Below are 18,343 nucleotides of genomic sequence, written 5' to 3' on the forward strand. Positions count from 1 at the left end.
CTCACACAACAGAGGGACCCAGCTCTCAACCCAGCCCTCTACAGGCGAGACGGAGAGCGCACACCCACTCAGGAACTGGAAAGAGAGGAATCCAACTCACAGCCTGCAGACCAGCCAACCAGCCCTGACACAGACAGGGACACAGTTTCACCACCAGCTTCAGCCCCCAGGTGACCCAGCAAGGCTCAGCACAGCGCGGACATCGTCATCCTCATTGACTCCAATGGGAAGTGTCTGGATGGCAGACGACTGTTCCCTGGGCAACGTGTGACCAAGATCCGCTGCCCTACAACAGAGCGAGCCCTGGACATCCTCAACAGGCCCAGCTCCACCCAGCCCCAGCACATCCTCATCCACACAGGAACTAACAACCTGCACACCCTGCAGGGAGTGGAGGCCAAGGCACTGACACAGGTGGCAGAAAGAGCCGCCCAGCAGTTCCCAGCACAGCAGCACAGCTACGTAAATAGTAAACGTAAACTTTGTAAATAGTTATGTAGTAATGTAGATATTATGATTCTGCATGAAACCTGGACCAGAGCAGATGAGTCCAATCTCAGTCCTGTGGGCTACAGGCAGCTCATAGTGCCGTCCCGCAAAAACCCTGAAGTGAAGCGGGGCCGAGACTCCAGCGGGATCATCATATGGTATAAAGAAGAGCTCGTTCACTTCATTACCCCGGTAAAAAGAGGAGAAACGCACTTGTGGATACAAATTAAAGGGTCATTGTTCTCAGCCCAATGTGACACATACCTCCCCCCCTCGGACTCCCCCTACTACAACCCTGAGAGCTTCCCCATTCTGCAGTCACAGGCAGCATACTTTCCAGACACTGGGCAGTGTGCTGATCTGTGGAGATCTCAATGCCAGAACAGGCAGAGAGATTGACTTCATCTCCACAGAGGGAAACAACCATGGCTTTGGAAATGCCCCATGGTACCACAGCAGTGTGACCCGCCAGAGAAACAGCTACGACAGCGTGGTCAATAAGAGTGGCAAAGAGCTGCTGAGCCTGTGTCGAGGCCTGGGGCTGTACATCATCAATGGCTGGATCAGGGGGGACTCCTTAGGAAGATGCACTTACAACTCAGCATTTGGCACTAGCGTAGTGGACTACGCAATTACTGACATGGACCCAAACACTTTTAATGCATTTACAGTCAAGCAGCAAAGCTTCCTGTCTGACCACTGTCAAACAGTGCTGTACATAGAGGACAGACCAGCCACAGCTCAGCCAGCAGACGGCCTCCAGCCTCCTCAACCTCACTGCCTCCTACAAGTGGACACAGCAGAGCCTCTCAGAGTATGGGAAAGCACTCTGCAATACACAGGTCTCACTCTGCACCACTCCACTGTCAAACTACTGCTGTACGCTGATGACCTGGTCCTGCTCTAACCCACACAGCAGGGGCTGCAGCAGAGCCTGACCATACTAGAGCAGTCCTGCCAGGATTGGGCACCTGGAAGCCAACCTGGACAAGACCAGAATCATGGTGTTCCAGAAAAAAGCCAAGAACCAGGCACAGAAATTTCAATTCTTTCTAAATGGCAACACGGTACAGCAGACAACCAATTACACACACACGTCTGGACATTAGTGCATCAGGGAGCTTCAATGCAGCTATAAGCGCACTGAAAGAAAAGGCACGCAGGGCTTTTTATGCAATAAAAAAACGACTGTACAACCAAGTGAGAGCCTGCACCTGGACTTCTGCAGACACCTGCTCCAGCTGCACAGGAGCGCAGCCAACAACGCATGCAGAGCTGAACTGGGCCGCCTCCCCCTGCTGCTCACTGTGCACAAGAGGGCACTGAAGTACTGGGTGCATCTCAACAACAGCCACCCTCACTCCTACTGCCACACAGCACTGCGGAGCCAGGAGCATGGCCCTAAACAGTGCGCCATTAGTACCCTGGCAAGGCCCCTCACTGAGCAGAGCCACACCAGCCCCAGTGGGCAGACAGCGGGCACCAGGACCAACATCATCACCAAGAACATAAGAGCACAATACCTGGAGCGCTGGCACACAGAAACTGAACAGCAGCAGTGTTACCGCTCTCTACAGAGGGACTACAGCCTGGCACCGTACCTGGTGAGAGTGAAGGACCCCAAACAGAGACAAACCCTGAGCCAGTACAGACTCAGTGCCCACAGCTTGGAAATAGAAACAGGGCGACACAGGCAGACCTGGAAGCCCAGAGAGAAGAGACTGTGTGGACAGTGCGAGCAGGGGGAGATGGAGGACGAGACGCACTTCCTGCTGCACTGAACCAAATACTCCACAGCCAGGGACACGCGCCTCCCGAAACTCTCAGCCCAGGTCACAGGCTGCCAAGAGCTCAGTGATGAAGGCAAAATAAAAATCCTGTTAGGAGAGGATGAACATACAGCAGAGCTGGCTGCCGACTATGTGCTTACCTGCCACAAACTGAGAGAGACATTGTAAAAGACACTGTATACTATGTATACATATACAGTACCAATTCATGCAGAATAGTTTTGTAAATGTTGTGTTCGATGTATATTAATGTATGTAATGTCTGTAAACTTGTGTGTATCGTATGTATGTAGTATTATTGCCACTGCACTGGTCTATGTTTTGCAGTAGAACCCCCTGTACTTGCTTTGGCAAAACGGGTGTAACATTGTCATGCCAATAAAGCTCTTTTTGAATTTGAATTTGAATTTGAGAGAGAGAGAGGGAGTGTGTGGAGAGTTAGAGAGAGAGAGTGAGAGAGAGAGTTTAGTGTAGCAGAACACTAAGGTACATCAACACTGACAGAGACAGTTGTTCATTGTTGCAGTTCTATATTCAGCAAACTATCCAATCACAGCACAGCGGTGCCCTTACCTGTGCCAATCACCTCTTCGACCTTCAGGTGGGCGGAGTCGATCTCTCGGGCAAATTCACGGACAGCCTCGTTGGGGTCCTCGTAGGTGGAGGGGTCGACATAGTACTTCACCCCTGCTCCTTATAGAGAGAGGCAGAGAGTGAAAGACAGAGGGATGAGAGAGTGAGGGAGGGAGATGGAGAAGGGGACAGAAAGAGGGAGAGTGTCATTTGGGCTGATAAGAAACTTAGACTCCCAGGATGCACTTTGATGATGTCCAGACATCAGCTATGTTCATGACACTGTCTCCATATTTGATTCGTCTGCTCTGCAGTTCCTGTACCACAGCTGCTCACACTGCATCTGCACAGACCGCCATATCTGCCATCTAGCCAGCAAAAAAAGTGTTATGAATGCAGTGACCATATTGGGAGCGCAAAGCCTATTATTATGAATGAAGACATTCCATATAACACAACTTGCATTCCCATCATAACAGCTTGACGACAGACATCTACACTGTTAGTCCTAATACAGACCCCACAGACACTCCTGACACAGAGACACACAGACCCTAATACAGACCCCACAGACACACCTGACACACAGACCCTAATACAGACCCCACAGACACTCCTGACACAGAGACACACAGACCCTAATACAGACCCCACAGACACTCCTGACACACAGACCCTAATACAGACCCCACAGACACTCCTGACACAGAGACCCTAATACAGACCCCACAGACACTCCTGACACACAGACCCTAATACAGACCCCACAGACACTCCTGACACACAGACCCTAATACAGACCCCACAGACACTCCTGACACACAGACCCTAATACAGACCCTAATACAGACCCCACAGACACTCCTGACACACAGACCCTAATACAGACCCCACAGACACTCCTGACACACAGACCCTAATACAGACCCCACAGACACTCCTGACACACAGACCCTAATACAGACCCCACAGACACTCCTGACACACAGACACACAGACCCTAATACAGACCCCACAGACACTCCTGACACACAGACCCTAATACAGACCCCACAGACACTCCTGACACACAGACCCTAATACAGACCCCACAGACACTCCTGACACAGAGACCCTAATACAGACCCCACAGACACTCCTGACACACAGACCCTAATACAGACCCCACAGTCACTCCTGACACACAGACCCTAATACAGACCCCACAGACACTCCTGACACACAGACCCTAATACAGACCCCACAGACACTCCTGACACAGAGACCCTAATACAGACCCCACAGACACTCCTGACACAGAGACACACAGACCCTAATACAGACCCCACAGACACTCCTGACACACAGACCCTAATACAGACCCCACAGACACTCCTGACATACAGACCCTAATACAGACCCCACAGACACTCCTGACACAGAGACACACAGACCCTAATACAGACCCCACAGACACTCCTGACACACAGACCCTAATACAGACCCCACAGACACTCCTGACACACAGACCCTAAAACAGACCCCACAGACACTCCTGACACACAGACCCTAATACAGACCCCACAGACACTCCTGACACACAGACCCTAATACAGACCCCACAGACACTCCTGACACTCCTGACACAGAGACCCTAATACAGACCCCACAGACACTCCTGACACACAGACCCTAATACAGACCCCACAGACACTCCTGACACACAGACCCTAATACAGACCCCACAGACACTCCTGACACACAGACCCTAATACAGACCCCACAGACACTCCTGACACACAGACCCTAATACAGACCCCACAGACACTCCTGACACTCCTGACACAGAGACCCTAATACAGACCCCACAGACACTCCTGACACACAGACCCTAATACAGACCCCACAGACACTCCTGACACACAGACCCTAATACAGACCCCACAGACACTCCTGACACACAGACCCTAATACAGACCCCACAGACACTCCTGACACACAGACACACAGACCCTAATACAGACCCCACAGACACTCCTGACACACAGACCCTAATACAGACCCCACAGACACTCCTGACACACAGACCCTAATACAGACCCCACAGACACTCCTGACACAGAGACCCTAATACAGACCCCACAGACACTCCTGACACACAGACCCTAATACAGACCCCACAGACACTCCTGACATACAGACCCTAATACAGACCCCACAGACACTCCTGACACACAGACCCTAATACAGACCCCACAGACACTCCTGACATACAGACCCTAATACAGACCCCACAGACACTCCTGACACACAGACCCTAATACAGACCCCACAGACACTCCTGACACTCCTGACACAGAGACCCTAATACAGACCCCACAGACACTCCTGACACACAGACCCTAATACAGACCCCAAAGACACTCCTGACACAGAGACACAGGCCCTAATACAGACCCCACAGACACTCCTGACACACAGACCCTAATACAGACCCCACAGACACTCCTGACACACAGACCCTAATACAGACCCCACAGACACTCCTGACACACAGACCCTAATACAGACCCCACAGACACTCCTGACACACAGACCCTAATACAGACCCCACAGACACTCCTGACACAGAGACCCTAATACAGACCCCACAGACACTCCTGACACACAGACCCTAATACAGACCCCACAGACACTCCTGACACACAGACCCTAATACAGACCCCACAGACACTCCTGACACACAGACCCTAATACAGACCCCACAGACACTCCTGACACACAGACCCTAATACAGACCCCACAGACACTCCTGACACAGAGACCCTAATACAGACCCCACAGACACTCCTGACATACAGACCCTAATACAGACCCCACAGACACTCCTGACACACAGACCCTAATACAGACCCCACAGACACTCCTGACACAGAGACACACAGACCCTAATACAGACCCCACAGACACTCCTGACACACAGACCCTAATACAGACCCCACAGACACTCCTGACATACAGACCCTAATACAGACCCCACAGACACTCCTGACACACAGACCCTAATACAGACCCCACAGACACTCCTGACACTCCTGACACAGAGACCCTAATACAGACCCCACAGACACTCCTGACACAGAGACCCTAATACAGACCCCACAGACACTCCTGACACACAGACCCTAATACAGACCCCACAGACACTCCTGACACACAGACCCTAATACAGACCCCAGACACTCCTGACACACAGACCCTAATACAGACCCCACAGACACTCCTGACACAGACAGATCCACACGCACAGAGACTGACTCACCTCTGTTGGTAATGTACCTCTGCAGTCGGTCACTGTATGGACTCTCCCTTCGTTTACTGAAAATAAAAAAGAAGGGCAATTTTGCATTATATTCATGAATGTAAAAATGTGTGTTTTAAGGCCGATTTATACTTCTGCATAGACATGCATATGTGTTTCTGCGCAGAGCAGGGGTTTCTGGGGAAGTGTAGCCCACAGAGCCCATGCGCACTCCTCCGAAATCTCAACGCGCGTCTCTGCGGTCCTGTGTGTCAGCCAGCGCCGATTGGTTGAGCAGGAGATTCTGAGAGCCGCGGCCAATTGTGCAGTGATGGGACGACTGGTGTACAATGTCTGTCTGTAAGCACTGCAGCAGGGCAGAGAAACGACATGGTGACATATGAAAGTATTTAAAATGCATCTAACCCACATAACGCATTTGTCGCACTAACAGCCTGGACATGTGCAGAGGTCTCACAAATCTATGGGGCGCCGTTTGTGTCATTCATAATTTCATGCACACAATGAGTATTTTGTGCCTCAAATGCACATTTCGTGAACATAATTCATGTTTTGTCCCTCGCAATGCCCACTTATTCCGTGCTTGGCAATTTTGTGGATGAAAAGTAAAACGTACTTTGATTTATGAAAATCATGTAAATCTTTCACAATTACTAATTGTATTGCAAAGACCAGATTGTGGGCTATATAATATTCAGTATAGCCTAATGAATAAATTGCAGGTCGGCGGTTGGAGTATTTACATCTTAAGTTTGAGGAATTTACAGCTGAAACACTGTATATGTATTTAATTCAAATATTTAGTACAGTGGGGGAAAAAAGTATTTGATCCCCTGCTGATTTTGTACGTTTGCCCACTGACAAAGAAATTATCAGTCTATAATTTTAATGGTTGGTGTATTTTAACAGTGAGAGACAGAATAACAACAAAAAAATCCAGAAAAACGCATTTCAAAAAAGTTATGAATTGATTTGCATGTTAATGAGGGAAATAAGTATTTGACCCCTTCGACTTAGTACTTGGTGGCAAAACCCTTGTTGGCAATCACAGAGGTCAGACGTTTCTTGTAATTGGCCACCAGGTTTGCACACATCTCAGGAGGGATTTTGTCCCACTCCTCTTTGCAGATCCTCTCCAAGTCATTAAGGTTTCGAGGCTGACGTTTGGCAACTCGAACCTTCAGCTCCCTCCACAGATTTTCTATGGGATTAAGGTCTGGAGACTGGCTAGGCCACTCCAGGACCTTAATGTGCTTCTTCTTGAGCCACTCCTTTGTTGCCTTGGCTGTGTGTTTTGGGTCATTGTCATGCTGGAATACCCATCCACGACCCATTTTCAATGCCCTGGCTGAGGGAAGGAGGTTCTCACCCAAGATTTGACGGTACATGGCCCCGTCCATCGTCCCTTTGATGCGGTGCAGTTGTCCTGTCCCCTTAGCAGAAAAACACCCCAAAGCATAATGTTTCCACCTCCATGTTTGACAGTGGGGATGGTGTTCTTGGGGTCATTCCTCCTCCTCCAAACACGGCGAGTTGAGTTGATGCCAAAGAGCTCGATTTTGGTCTCATCTGACCACAACACTTTCACCCAGTTCTCCTCTGAATCATTCAGATGTTCATTGGCAAACTTCAGACGGGCCTGTACATGTGCTTTCTTGAGCAGGGGGACCTTGCGGGCACTGCAGGATTTCAGTCCTTCACGGCGTAGTGTGTTACCAATTGTTTTCTTGGTGACTATGGTCCCAGCTGCCTTGAGATCATTAACAAGATCCTCCCGTGTAGTTCTGGGCTGATTCCTCACCGTTCTCATGATCATTGAAACTCCACGAGGTGAGATCTTGCATGGAGCCCCAGACCGAGGGAGACTGATAGTTATTTTGTGTTTCTTCCATTTGCGAATAATCGCACCAACTGTTGTCACCTTCTCACCAAGCTGCTTGGCGATGGTCTTGTAGCCCATTCCAGCCTTGTGTAGGTCTACAATCTTGTCCCTGATATCCTTGGACAGCTCTTTGGTCTTGGCCATGGTGGAGAGTTTGGAATCTGATTGATTGATTGCTTCTGTGGACAGGTGTCTTTTATACAGGTAACGAGCTGAGATTAGGAGCACTCCCTTTAAGAGAGTCTCCTAATCTCAGCTCGTTACCTGTATAAAAGACACCTGGGAGACAGAAATCTTGCTGATTGATAGGGGATCAAATACTTATTTCCCTCATTAACATGCAAATCAATTTATAACTTTTTTGAAATGCGTTTTTTGGGATTTTTTTGCTGTTATTCTGTCTCTCACTGTTAAAATACACCTACCATTACAATTATAGACTGATCATTTCTTTGTCAGTGGGCAAACGTACAAAATCAGCAGGGGATCAAATACTTTTTTCCCTCACTGTATAAGAACGGATATGCGGGACAAATTCACATTCACACAAGAGATTTACTTTTGAATTGAAAAACTATAGCAAGACAATATAGATCTGTACATACAGGATGCAATATGGCAATTTGTGTGTGTGTGTGTAGTTCCTGTATGTCATTAACAGTATGTGTTGATTTACATGCATACAACCCTAGGTGCACCATAGAGAACAGGTTTTGTTTTCTGTAGATTGTGATGTTAATGTGACACTGCCCCCTGGACGCGTCAACGTTACGGTCAAGTATGTTGGCAGACAGCTGTGCGAACGTCTGTGTACGACACCTCTGCATGCACGCAGACATGCAGACGCAGAAGTATAAATCAGCCTTCAGTGTGTGTGTCTCTGTTTGACCTCTAACCTTCGGAACACAAACACAACAATGAGCGCCGCAGCGACCAGTAGGAAGGCAGCCCCGCCCATCACAGAGCCAACCAATAGGGGCAGTCGATTGTGGACAGCCTGAGAATGTTCCTCTGAGAGAGAGAGAGAGAGAGAGAGAGAGCGAAGTTAGTATAAAAACACACTGACTGACTAAAACTTAGTCTGAGACACTGACACACCGAGTGACACACTGACCTTGCCCCAGTGTGGTGAAGTACGCAGTGCCACTATAGGGGCCATAGCCGCGGGCGTTCCTGGCGCGGATCTGGAAGGCGTAGATGGAGCCTGGAGACAGACCCCCCACTATGGCCATGTTGGTCTGACTGAGCACTGAAACTGCGCTGTCTTCATCTGAACTCTGAGAGACAGCAAGAGAGTAAGAGAGCGAGGGAGGGAGGGGTGTTAATAGAGAACATATTACAAACACACAGACACAGACACAGACACAGACACAGACACACACACACACACACACACACACACACACACACACACACACACACACACCTTGTCGTAGTAGCGGATCTGATACTCCATGATTTCTCCGTTTGGTCTCTCAGGCTGCGGCCAAGACAGGGTCACCGAGACAGGGGTACGACTGACCTGGTGCATCATGGGAACTGGGGATGGTACTGAGAGGAGAGAGAGAGAGAGAGAGAGAGAGAGAGAGAGAGAGAGAGAGAGAGAGAGAGAGAGAGATAATCAACAGAACTACACCAAATTAGAGATACACCCAATCGAAACCCTGCACACTGAACTCTATAAAGACATACTGTAGGTGCAAAGGAACACATCAACCATGCATGCAGGGCAGAATTAGGTTGTTAGCAAATAAACATAAAGAAAAGAGCACTGAAAATTAGGCTGCACCTAAGGGTGAGTGAGTCAGACTCACTCCAGTACAAGGCCCTCCAAACCCAAGAGCTCAGCCCTGAAAAGAGTCCAAGTCAGCTGGCCCTGAAGCTCATGGCTCTGACCGTCACTAATACCACCAACACTGGCCAGCTTTACGTGAGCACTGCTGACCTGCCCCCAGTCAGAGTCAACAAAATTATAAAGATAAAACCTAATGTCTGGAACATAGGAACAACAAGACTAAATCCCAAAGTAAACTGGATCACTATCAGGCCTTAAACAGAGTCCACTGTCAGAGACACGAAGCAGAGATAGATCCTGACCAAGTACCAGCTCAGTGACCACAGCCTGGCCATAGAGACGGGCCGACACAGGCAGAGCTGACTGCAAAGAGAGGAGCGGCGCTGTGGTCACTGCAAGACAGGAGAGGTGGACACAGAGAGGACAGTGTGGTCACTGAGAAACAGGAGAGGTGGACACAGAGATGCACTTCCTCCTGCACTGCAGTAAATATAGCCAAATTAGGGAAATAAACTTATAAATATTATAACAACTTTCTCAGAATTGATAAATGAAAAAAAATAGCTATCCTCCTGGGGGAGGGACACACAGCCCCTGCCACAGCCTGAGGGGCTCACTGTGAAAACATACATGAGCACCAGCTGTAAACTTGTTAGTTATAAGTAGAGTAAAAGTATATGTCTATTAAGATTTTATTTATATATTATATTGTACTTTTTCATTTTTATTTTTATTTTTTTTAACCATAATATATTTTATGAAAAACACTGACTTATTTATTATTTTTCTTTTCTTATTTTTCAATGTATGCATGTAATATTAACTGCTTTGGCAACACTACAGAACTGTTTGTCATGCCAATAAAGCACTTTAAATTGAAATTGAAATAGAAATTGAGAGGAGCAGCGCTGTGGACACTGAGAGACAGGAGAGGTGGACACAGAGAGGACAGTGTGGTCACTGAGAGACAGGAGAGGTGGACACAGAGAGGAGTGGCACTGCGGTCACTGAGAGACAGGAGAGGTGGACACAGAGAGGACCGGCGCTGTGGCCACTGAGAGACAGGAGAGGTGGACACAGAGAATAGCGGCGCTGCGGTCACTGAGAGACAGGAGAGGTGGACACAGAGAGGAGTGGCACTGCGGTCACTGAGAGACAGGATAGGTGGACACAGAGAGGAGTGGCACTGTGGTCAATGAGAGACGAGAGAGGTGGACACAGAGAATAGCGGCGCTGTGGCCACTGAGAGACAGGAGAGGTGGACACACAGAATAGCGGCGCTGCAGTCACTGAGAGACGAGAGGTGGACACAGAGAGGAGCAGCGCTGCGGTCACTGAGAGACAAGAGAGGTGGACACAGAGAGGAGCGGCGCTGCGGTCGCTGAGACAAAAGAGGTGGACAGATACAATAAATATAAAAATTAAAGATCAAACTGCTTTAAAGAATGTGCAACCCCCATCCATCATCTCCCAGATATAAACATCTCTGAAAGAATGAACCTCCTCCTGGCGAGGGAGACACAGCGCAGCCGGCAGCCCAGCGTGAGGCGCCGAGTCCCAGCCTGAGGGGCAGGCAGGGAGCACTGGGGGGTCACAGTTAACACTCCAGATTGTGACACATTTCTGCTTCTTTATTCTGCTGACATAAATGTTAATGTGATATTATAGTTAATTGTTATGAATTGGTGTAAATATGTTTCTTTCTTTAACTTTTCCATTGAATTCATGTTTTGTTATTATTATTACTCATCAGTTTCTTTCTACTATTCCTCCTCTATCACTATCAGTCTCTCCCCTGTTCGCTGTCTGTGGCTCCTGTGATTCCTACAGTCTTATGGTTTCCCTGCTGTATGTATATGTATATATACACACACACAATTTTGTACCAATATTTACTATGATATAAACTGCTTTGGTAATACTGCTTACGATGGTTATGGCAATAAATCACAGAGAGAGAGGTATACCTATTGTGAAAATACAGACAGATAGGCAGACAGACAGATGGGTTGATGGATAAAGACATAGATAGAGCTCTATACACAATACTGTACAGTCACTTGCATTTCTCACTCCCAACACCAGAAGGCAGTGAGACACAAGACACAGTCATTGAGTCACTTACTGCTGTGTGTGTGTGTCCTAATGTGTCTGTCTACCTATCTTATTTTCATGTGTAATCCCTCCCTTTTTCTCTCTCTCTTTCTGCCTCTTTCTCCCTCTCTGTTTAGAAAATGATCAAGTTGACAGTATAGCCAAAAGCCACCTGTGTCCTAAATAACAGAGGAAGAGAGAGAGAGAGAGAGAGAGAGAGAGAAGTGGAGTAAAAAGACAGAGAAACAGAAAGAGAGACACAGAGGGACACGAATAGAAAGAGACGTATACAGACATACACACACAGACACGTACACACACACAGGCACACACACACAGATACACACACACATACAGACACACAGAGATATGCATGCATACACACACGCACACACATGGAGACACACACACAGAGACACACACCTTCACACACACACTCTCTCACCTGATTGGCTGGTGCTGAAGTTGACGCTGGCATATTGAGGCGGGATGGAGCTCAGAGATGACACCCCATTCATCGCTTGCACCTGTCAATAGAGCACCAGCACCAATCAACTCCAACCCAGTCTCCTGGACACTGCCTCCTCTGTACACCTTCCCTCTCTCTCTCTCTCTCTCTCTCTCTCTCTCTCGCACACACACACACACTCGCTACCTCTCTATTCCTCTCTGTATCCTTATCTTTGTAGAAACTAGACACTAATTGAAAACTACATACTAAACTTCATATTCTAGAAAGCATTTTAATACCCCTCCACCAACTAACACAAAGGAAATGCCCCAAGTGCTCATGGGAAATACAGTCATGAACCAGTGCAGTAGCTAACAAGGCTATATGAAACACAGGTAGGAAATCAACTACATAGCCCGGGCCATATGTATATCCACACAGTACCCCAGAGATCATGGGAAGTGTAGTGCAGCAGTAGCAGTTACTGTAATAAATCCATATCCCATGATGCAACTGGACAGGAAACCACACCCAGACAGCCCCGGAGGCTCATGGGAAGTGTAGCAATGGCATACCTGAATGATGTAGGTGACCCTGGTGAGCAGGTTGCCCAGTGTGACACGGGTGGCGGTCAGGGGCGAGGGGGCGGGGCTGTAGGAGATCGAGTCGCCGCAGCGCACGCACACAGCTGGGGGGGCGGGGGGGCAGACGCGGCACTGCACCGCATACCACACGTCCCCCCGGCCCCCACTGTCCGAGGGCGGTCGCCAACGCAGAACCACACCTGAGCCCTCGTACTCCCAGGACAGAGAGAGCGGGGCAGAGGGAGGGGCTGGGGCAGGAGACAGGGAGAGAGAGCATAGAAGGAAGTAAGGAGAGGCGAGAGGGTTATTGGGAGGAAGAGAAAGAATATATTAGAAAGGAGAAAACACATTTCTCTGACAGCATTATGAGAATCACAGCAATCCTACAATGCACTGGGAAGTGCCGTCCACTACAGGCATAATCACCACAGCAAACTGTACATATCCCATAATTCCCAGGAAAGGAACCAACCCAATAACACACAGTAGGCAGAGTAGGGGCTTGTGGGTAATGTAGTCCTACAACCTGTGCAGGCACTGATTTCGGGGTCAGAGGGCGCTCTGTAGTAGCCACTGTCACACTCGCACAGCCTGGAGCCCGTGGTCACTGACCGGCTGTGTGCTGGACACGGGGAGCAAGGGATCAAGCCCACGGATGACTTATACTGACCAACTGGACACGCTGAGAGAGAGAGAGAGAGAGAGAGAGAGAGGTATACATATACTGAGCCTTCCTCTGTCACACACTTGTTTCCCAGAGGTGAGAATCTGTGGGGAGGACAAGTGTGCAGAGTGATTTAGAGAGAGAGAGGAGGAAGGGAGGGAGTTCAGAAGGAGAAGGGAGATGGAGGGATAGAGATGAGGGAGAGAAAGAGCGAGAGAGTTCTCAATCCATCATTTATTAGTCTCCTCCTCCACAGCTTGTTCTGCTGTCAAATGCAACATAAAACAGAACTTTACACTAAAGATACAGCAGGACTCTGACACTGTGTGTGTGTGTGCATGAGTGTGTGTGCTTGAGTTTGTGTGTGTGTGTGTGTGTGTGTGTGTGTGTGTGTGTGAGTGTGCTTCTCATCCAAGAAGGCTTCATTTGTGAACGTTGTCTAGGAAACAGAGGGTGTCGATTAGAGGAGTCGCTTCTAACTGGAGTGAGGTTGTTAGTGGAGTTCCACAGGGATCAGTACTAGGGCCTGTGCTTTTTCTAATCTATATTAATGATCTGGACTCTGGGATAGTTAGCAAACTTGTCAAATTTGCAGATGATACTAAAATAGGCGGCTCAGCAGATACAATCTTGGCAGCACAGGCTATTCAGAGGGACTGAGAAACTATTCAGTTGTGGGCTGACACCTGGCAGATGAAATTCAATGTGGACAAGTGCAAGGTAATACATGCAGGTAACAAAAATGTCCACTATAATTACACTATGGGAGGAATAGAACTAGATGAAGTAACGCATGAGAAAGACCTAGGAGTCTATGTGGACTCCTCACTTTGTCCATCCAAACAATGTGGGGAAGCAATAAAAAAGGCAAACAGGATGCTAGGGTATATTGTCAAAAGTGTAGAATTGAGAACAAGGGCAGTGATGTTCAGACTGTACAATGCACTAGTTAGAGCTCATCTGGATACTGTGGACAGTTCTGGGCTCCACACTTCAAGAAAGATATCGCTGCTCTAGAGGCAGTTCAGAGGAGAGCAACCAGACTTATTCCAGGTCTGAAGGGAATGTCCTACTGAGAGACTGAGGACCTGAACCTTTTCACCCTGGAACAGAGGAGACTACGTGGGGACTTGATCCAAGTCTTCAAAATCATGAAAGGCATCGACCACATCAAACCAGAGGAGCTTTTCCAGATCAGCAGGGACACACGCACCCGGGGACACAAATGGAAATTGGGCTTCAAGGCATTCAACACAGAAAACAGGAGACACTTCTTCACACAGAGAGGCGTCACAATCTGGACAAACTCCCCAGCGATGTGGCTGAAGAGACAATTTGGGAACATTCAAAAACAGACTGGATAGGATCCTTGATCACTTAGTTATTAATGGACACCAAACGAGCATGATGGGTCGAATGGCCCCCTCTCGATTGGACATTTTCTTATGTTCTTATGTGTGTGTGTGTGAGAGTGTGTGAGTGTGTGAGTGTGTGTGTGTGTGTGTGTGTGTGTGTGTGAGTGTGCTTCTCATCCAAGAAGGCTTCATTTGTGAACGTTGTCGGCAGGTTGAAATCCTAGAGATCAAGGTTCGTGATCTTGAGGCTCAGCTTGTCGATCTGCGCTGTATTAGGGATATAGAAGAATTGGTCAATCAGCCCATGAGAGAGATGGTGGGCAGCCAAAACCTAGGAGAGTTGAGACCTCAGAGCAGGACAGCGTAGAGAACTGCTGGGTTACAGTAGGTCGTAACCGCAGAACAGGGCTTGCACAACCCCTAGAGACACCCCAAGAGCTAGAATTGCCCAACAGGTTCCAACTGCTGGACACCGAGTTGGACAGTGACAGCTCAGAGGGTGATGGGGGGGCAGTTGAGCACCAGAGCACCATGGTGCCCACTCCCCCCCAGAAGAGGGAGGTAGTTATAGTAGGAGACTCAATTCTTAGAGGTGTAGATCACACAGTGTGTTCTAGTGACAAGGAGACCCGCATGGTATCTTGCCTGCCTGGTGCTCAGGTTGCAGATCTCCCTAAACTAGTAGATGGGCTACTGGCCAAAGCTGGGGGGAATCCACTGATCATGGTCCACATTGGAACCAATGACATAGGAAAAGGTAGGACAGAGGTTCTGCAAGACAAATTTAAAAAGTTAGGAACAAAACTAAAGAGCAGAACCTCCACGGCAGTTTTCTCTTATATACTTCCGGTACCACGTGCCAGGCCAGGGAGACAGGCAGAGATTACAAAGTTTAACATGTGGTTGAAAGCTTGGTGTAGGGAAGAGGGGTTTAGGTTTATGGAGCATTGGTCTTTCTTCTGGGATAGGTGGGACCTGTACAAACCGGACGGTCTACATCTAAACAGAAGGGGGCTAATGCATTGGGAGAGTGTATGTGCAGAGAAATTGAGAATCTTTTAAACTAGGGACCAGGGGGGCAGGGAGCTCTGACAATGGGAGATGTTCCACTAAGGAAAGAAAACCAAGGGAAACTGCCAGTAGGAAAGTCCTGAAGTGTTTGTACCTCAATGCCAGGAGTATAAGAAACAAGATGTTAGACTTGGAAGCCACAGTGCTGGCATGTGACTATGATGTTGTAGGAGTGACAGAAACATGGCTTACAGAAAATGATGGGGATGAATACAAATTGGAAGAATACACACAGTTTAGGAGAGACAGGCAAAATCGAAGAGGGGGTGGGGTAGCATTATATGTGAAAAATAACATTGAGGCAGAAGAACTCAAATTAGATCCCAGTAACGGAACAGAATCTTTGTGGGTGAAACTTTTGGACAAGAGATCTGGAGGATTAGCGGTAGGAGTGTTACAGGCCACCCAACTCAGATATTCAGAAAGATGCTGCATTGTACAGTGTAATCAGGACTGCATGTAGCAAGGATGTGGCTGTTATAATGGGGGATTTCAATTTCCCAAACATAGACTGGGAAAGCCCAGTGGGGACGACAGAGGCAGAAATAGAAATGGTTGAGATGGTAAATTACTGCTTTCTAACTCAATTTGTCAGGGAACCAACCAGGGAGAGAGCATGCATTGACTTGATCTTTTCAAATGACCAAGATAGAGTCAGAGGGACAACAGTTAGAGAACCAATGGCAAATTGTGATCACAACATGGTTAGCTTTGAGGCATTCTTTCAAAAAACAAGGACCAAGTATAAAACGATGGTCTACAATTTTAGAAAAGAAAACCTTGAAGGTATGAGGCGGCACTTAGAAGAGGTAGACTGGAGCACAATGGATACAGAGTCAGTTGAAAATGGATGGGTATATTTTAAGAATATACTACTTGAGGCTCAGGAGAAATTTGTACCACAACTTAGCAAATAGAGAAAACAAAAAACAGTGGCCAAAATGGTTTAATAGAAGTATGCAAAAAAATATCAAGAGGAAGAAAATGTTGTATAGCGCATACAAAAGGGATGGAGACGAAACAAAATACATAGAATATGTTGAGCTGCAAAGAGATTTTAAGAAAGGGATCAGGAAAGTAAAGAGGGAAATAGAAAGAAACACAGCTCTTGGAGCTAAAACTAATGCAAAGAGCTTTTTTCAATAATACAACAGCAAGAGGACAATAAAGGAGGAAGTGAAACAGATAAAGGGCAACAATGGAAGTATCTTGGAAAATGAACAAGATGTGGCAAATGTTCTCAATGAGTATTTCACAGAGGTTTTTACAAAAGAAAAGACAGATAACATGCCACAGGTTGACAATCAGTCTAGTCAAACCCTAAGAGAGATCAGGATAAATGAGGAGGAGGTACTAGAGGGACTAGCAGAATTAAAAACCAACAAATCACCTGGGCCAGATGGGATACTTCCAACAGTACTTTAAAGAAATGAGGGAAATGATTTACAGGCCGCTAACTCGATTATTCCAAATGACACTTAGAACAGGGGATGAGCCAACTGACTGGAAGACAGCAAATGTCATACCAATCCACAAGAAAGGGGACAAAACTGAGCCAGGAAATTACAGACCAATCAGTCTCACCTGCATCACCTGTAAAATGTTGGAAAAAATGATTAGACAGAAAATAGAGGAGCATCTTAATGAAAACCATATTCTTGGAGATAGTCAACATGGGTTTAGACGAGGCAGATCATGTCTTACTAATTTATTAGAGTTCTTTGAACATGCAACTGCAGCTGTAGATCATGTGAAAGCATATGATATGATATACTTAGATTTCCAAAAAGCTTTTGATAAGGTTCCACAACAAAGACTGATCCTCAAATTGGAAGCTGTAGGCATTCAGGGTAATGTAAGTAGATGGATTATGAACTGGTTGATGTCTAGGAAACAGAGGGTGTCGATTAGAGGAGTCGCTTCTAACTGGAGTGAGGTTGTTAATGGAGTTCCACAAGGATCAGTACTAGGGCCTGTGCTTTTTCTAATCTATATTAATGATCTGGACTCTGGGATAGTTAGCAAACTTGTCAAATTTGCAGATGATACTAAAATAGGCGGCTCAGCAGATACAATCTTGGCAGCACAGGCTATTCAGAGGGACTGAGAAACTATTCAGTTGTGGGCTGACACCTGGCAGATGAAATTCAATGTGGACAAGTGCAAGGTAATACATGCAGGTAACAAAAATGTCCACTATAATTACACTATGGGAGGAATAGAACTAGATGAAGTAACGCATGAGAAAGACCTAGGAGTCTATGTGGACTCCTCACTTTGTCCATCCAAACAAT

General features: G+C 47.4%; 1 protein-coding gene across 1 annotated transcript in view; it reads right to left on the bottom strand.

Moving 5' to 3' along the window:
- The window catches only part of ephb6 (eph receptor B6), a 68,520-nt gene that overhangs the window by 12,696 nt on the left and 37,481 nt on the right, over positions 1 to 18,343 (bottom strand). Inside the window, exons 6-13 of the mRNA XM_066712402.1 lie at positions 13,486 to 13,641; positions 12,951 to 13,207; positions 12,370 to 12,451; positions 9,462 to 9,586; positions 9,150 to 9,312; positions 8,932 to 9,046; positions 6,154 to 6,209; positions 2,853 to 2,972 (exon numbers count right to left, since the gene is read on the bottom strand). Coding sequence (XP_066568499.1) covers positions 2,853 to 2,972; positions 6,154 to 6,209; positions 8,932 to 9,046; positions 9,150 to 9,312; positions 9,462 to 9,586; positions 12,370 to 12,451; positions 12,951 to 13,207; positions 13,486 to 13,641 — 1,074 coding nt within the window. The remainder of the gene's footprint in view (positions 1 to 2,852; positions 2,973 to 6,153; positions 6,210 to 8,931; positions 9,047 to 9,149; positions 9,313 to 9,461; positions 9,587 to 12,369; positions 12,452 to 12,950; positions 13,208 to 13,485; positions 13,642 to 18,343) is intronic.

This window comes from Amia ocellicauda, chromosome 1 (assembly GCF_036373705.1).
Source record: "Amia ocellicauda isolate fAmiCal2 chromosome 1, fAmiCal2.hap1, whole genome shotgun sequence".
Lineage (NCBI taxonomy): Eukaryota > Metazoa > Chordata > Actinopteri > Amiiformes > Amiidae > Amia > Amia ocellicauda.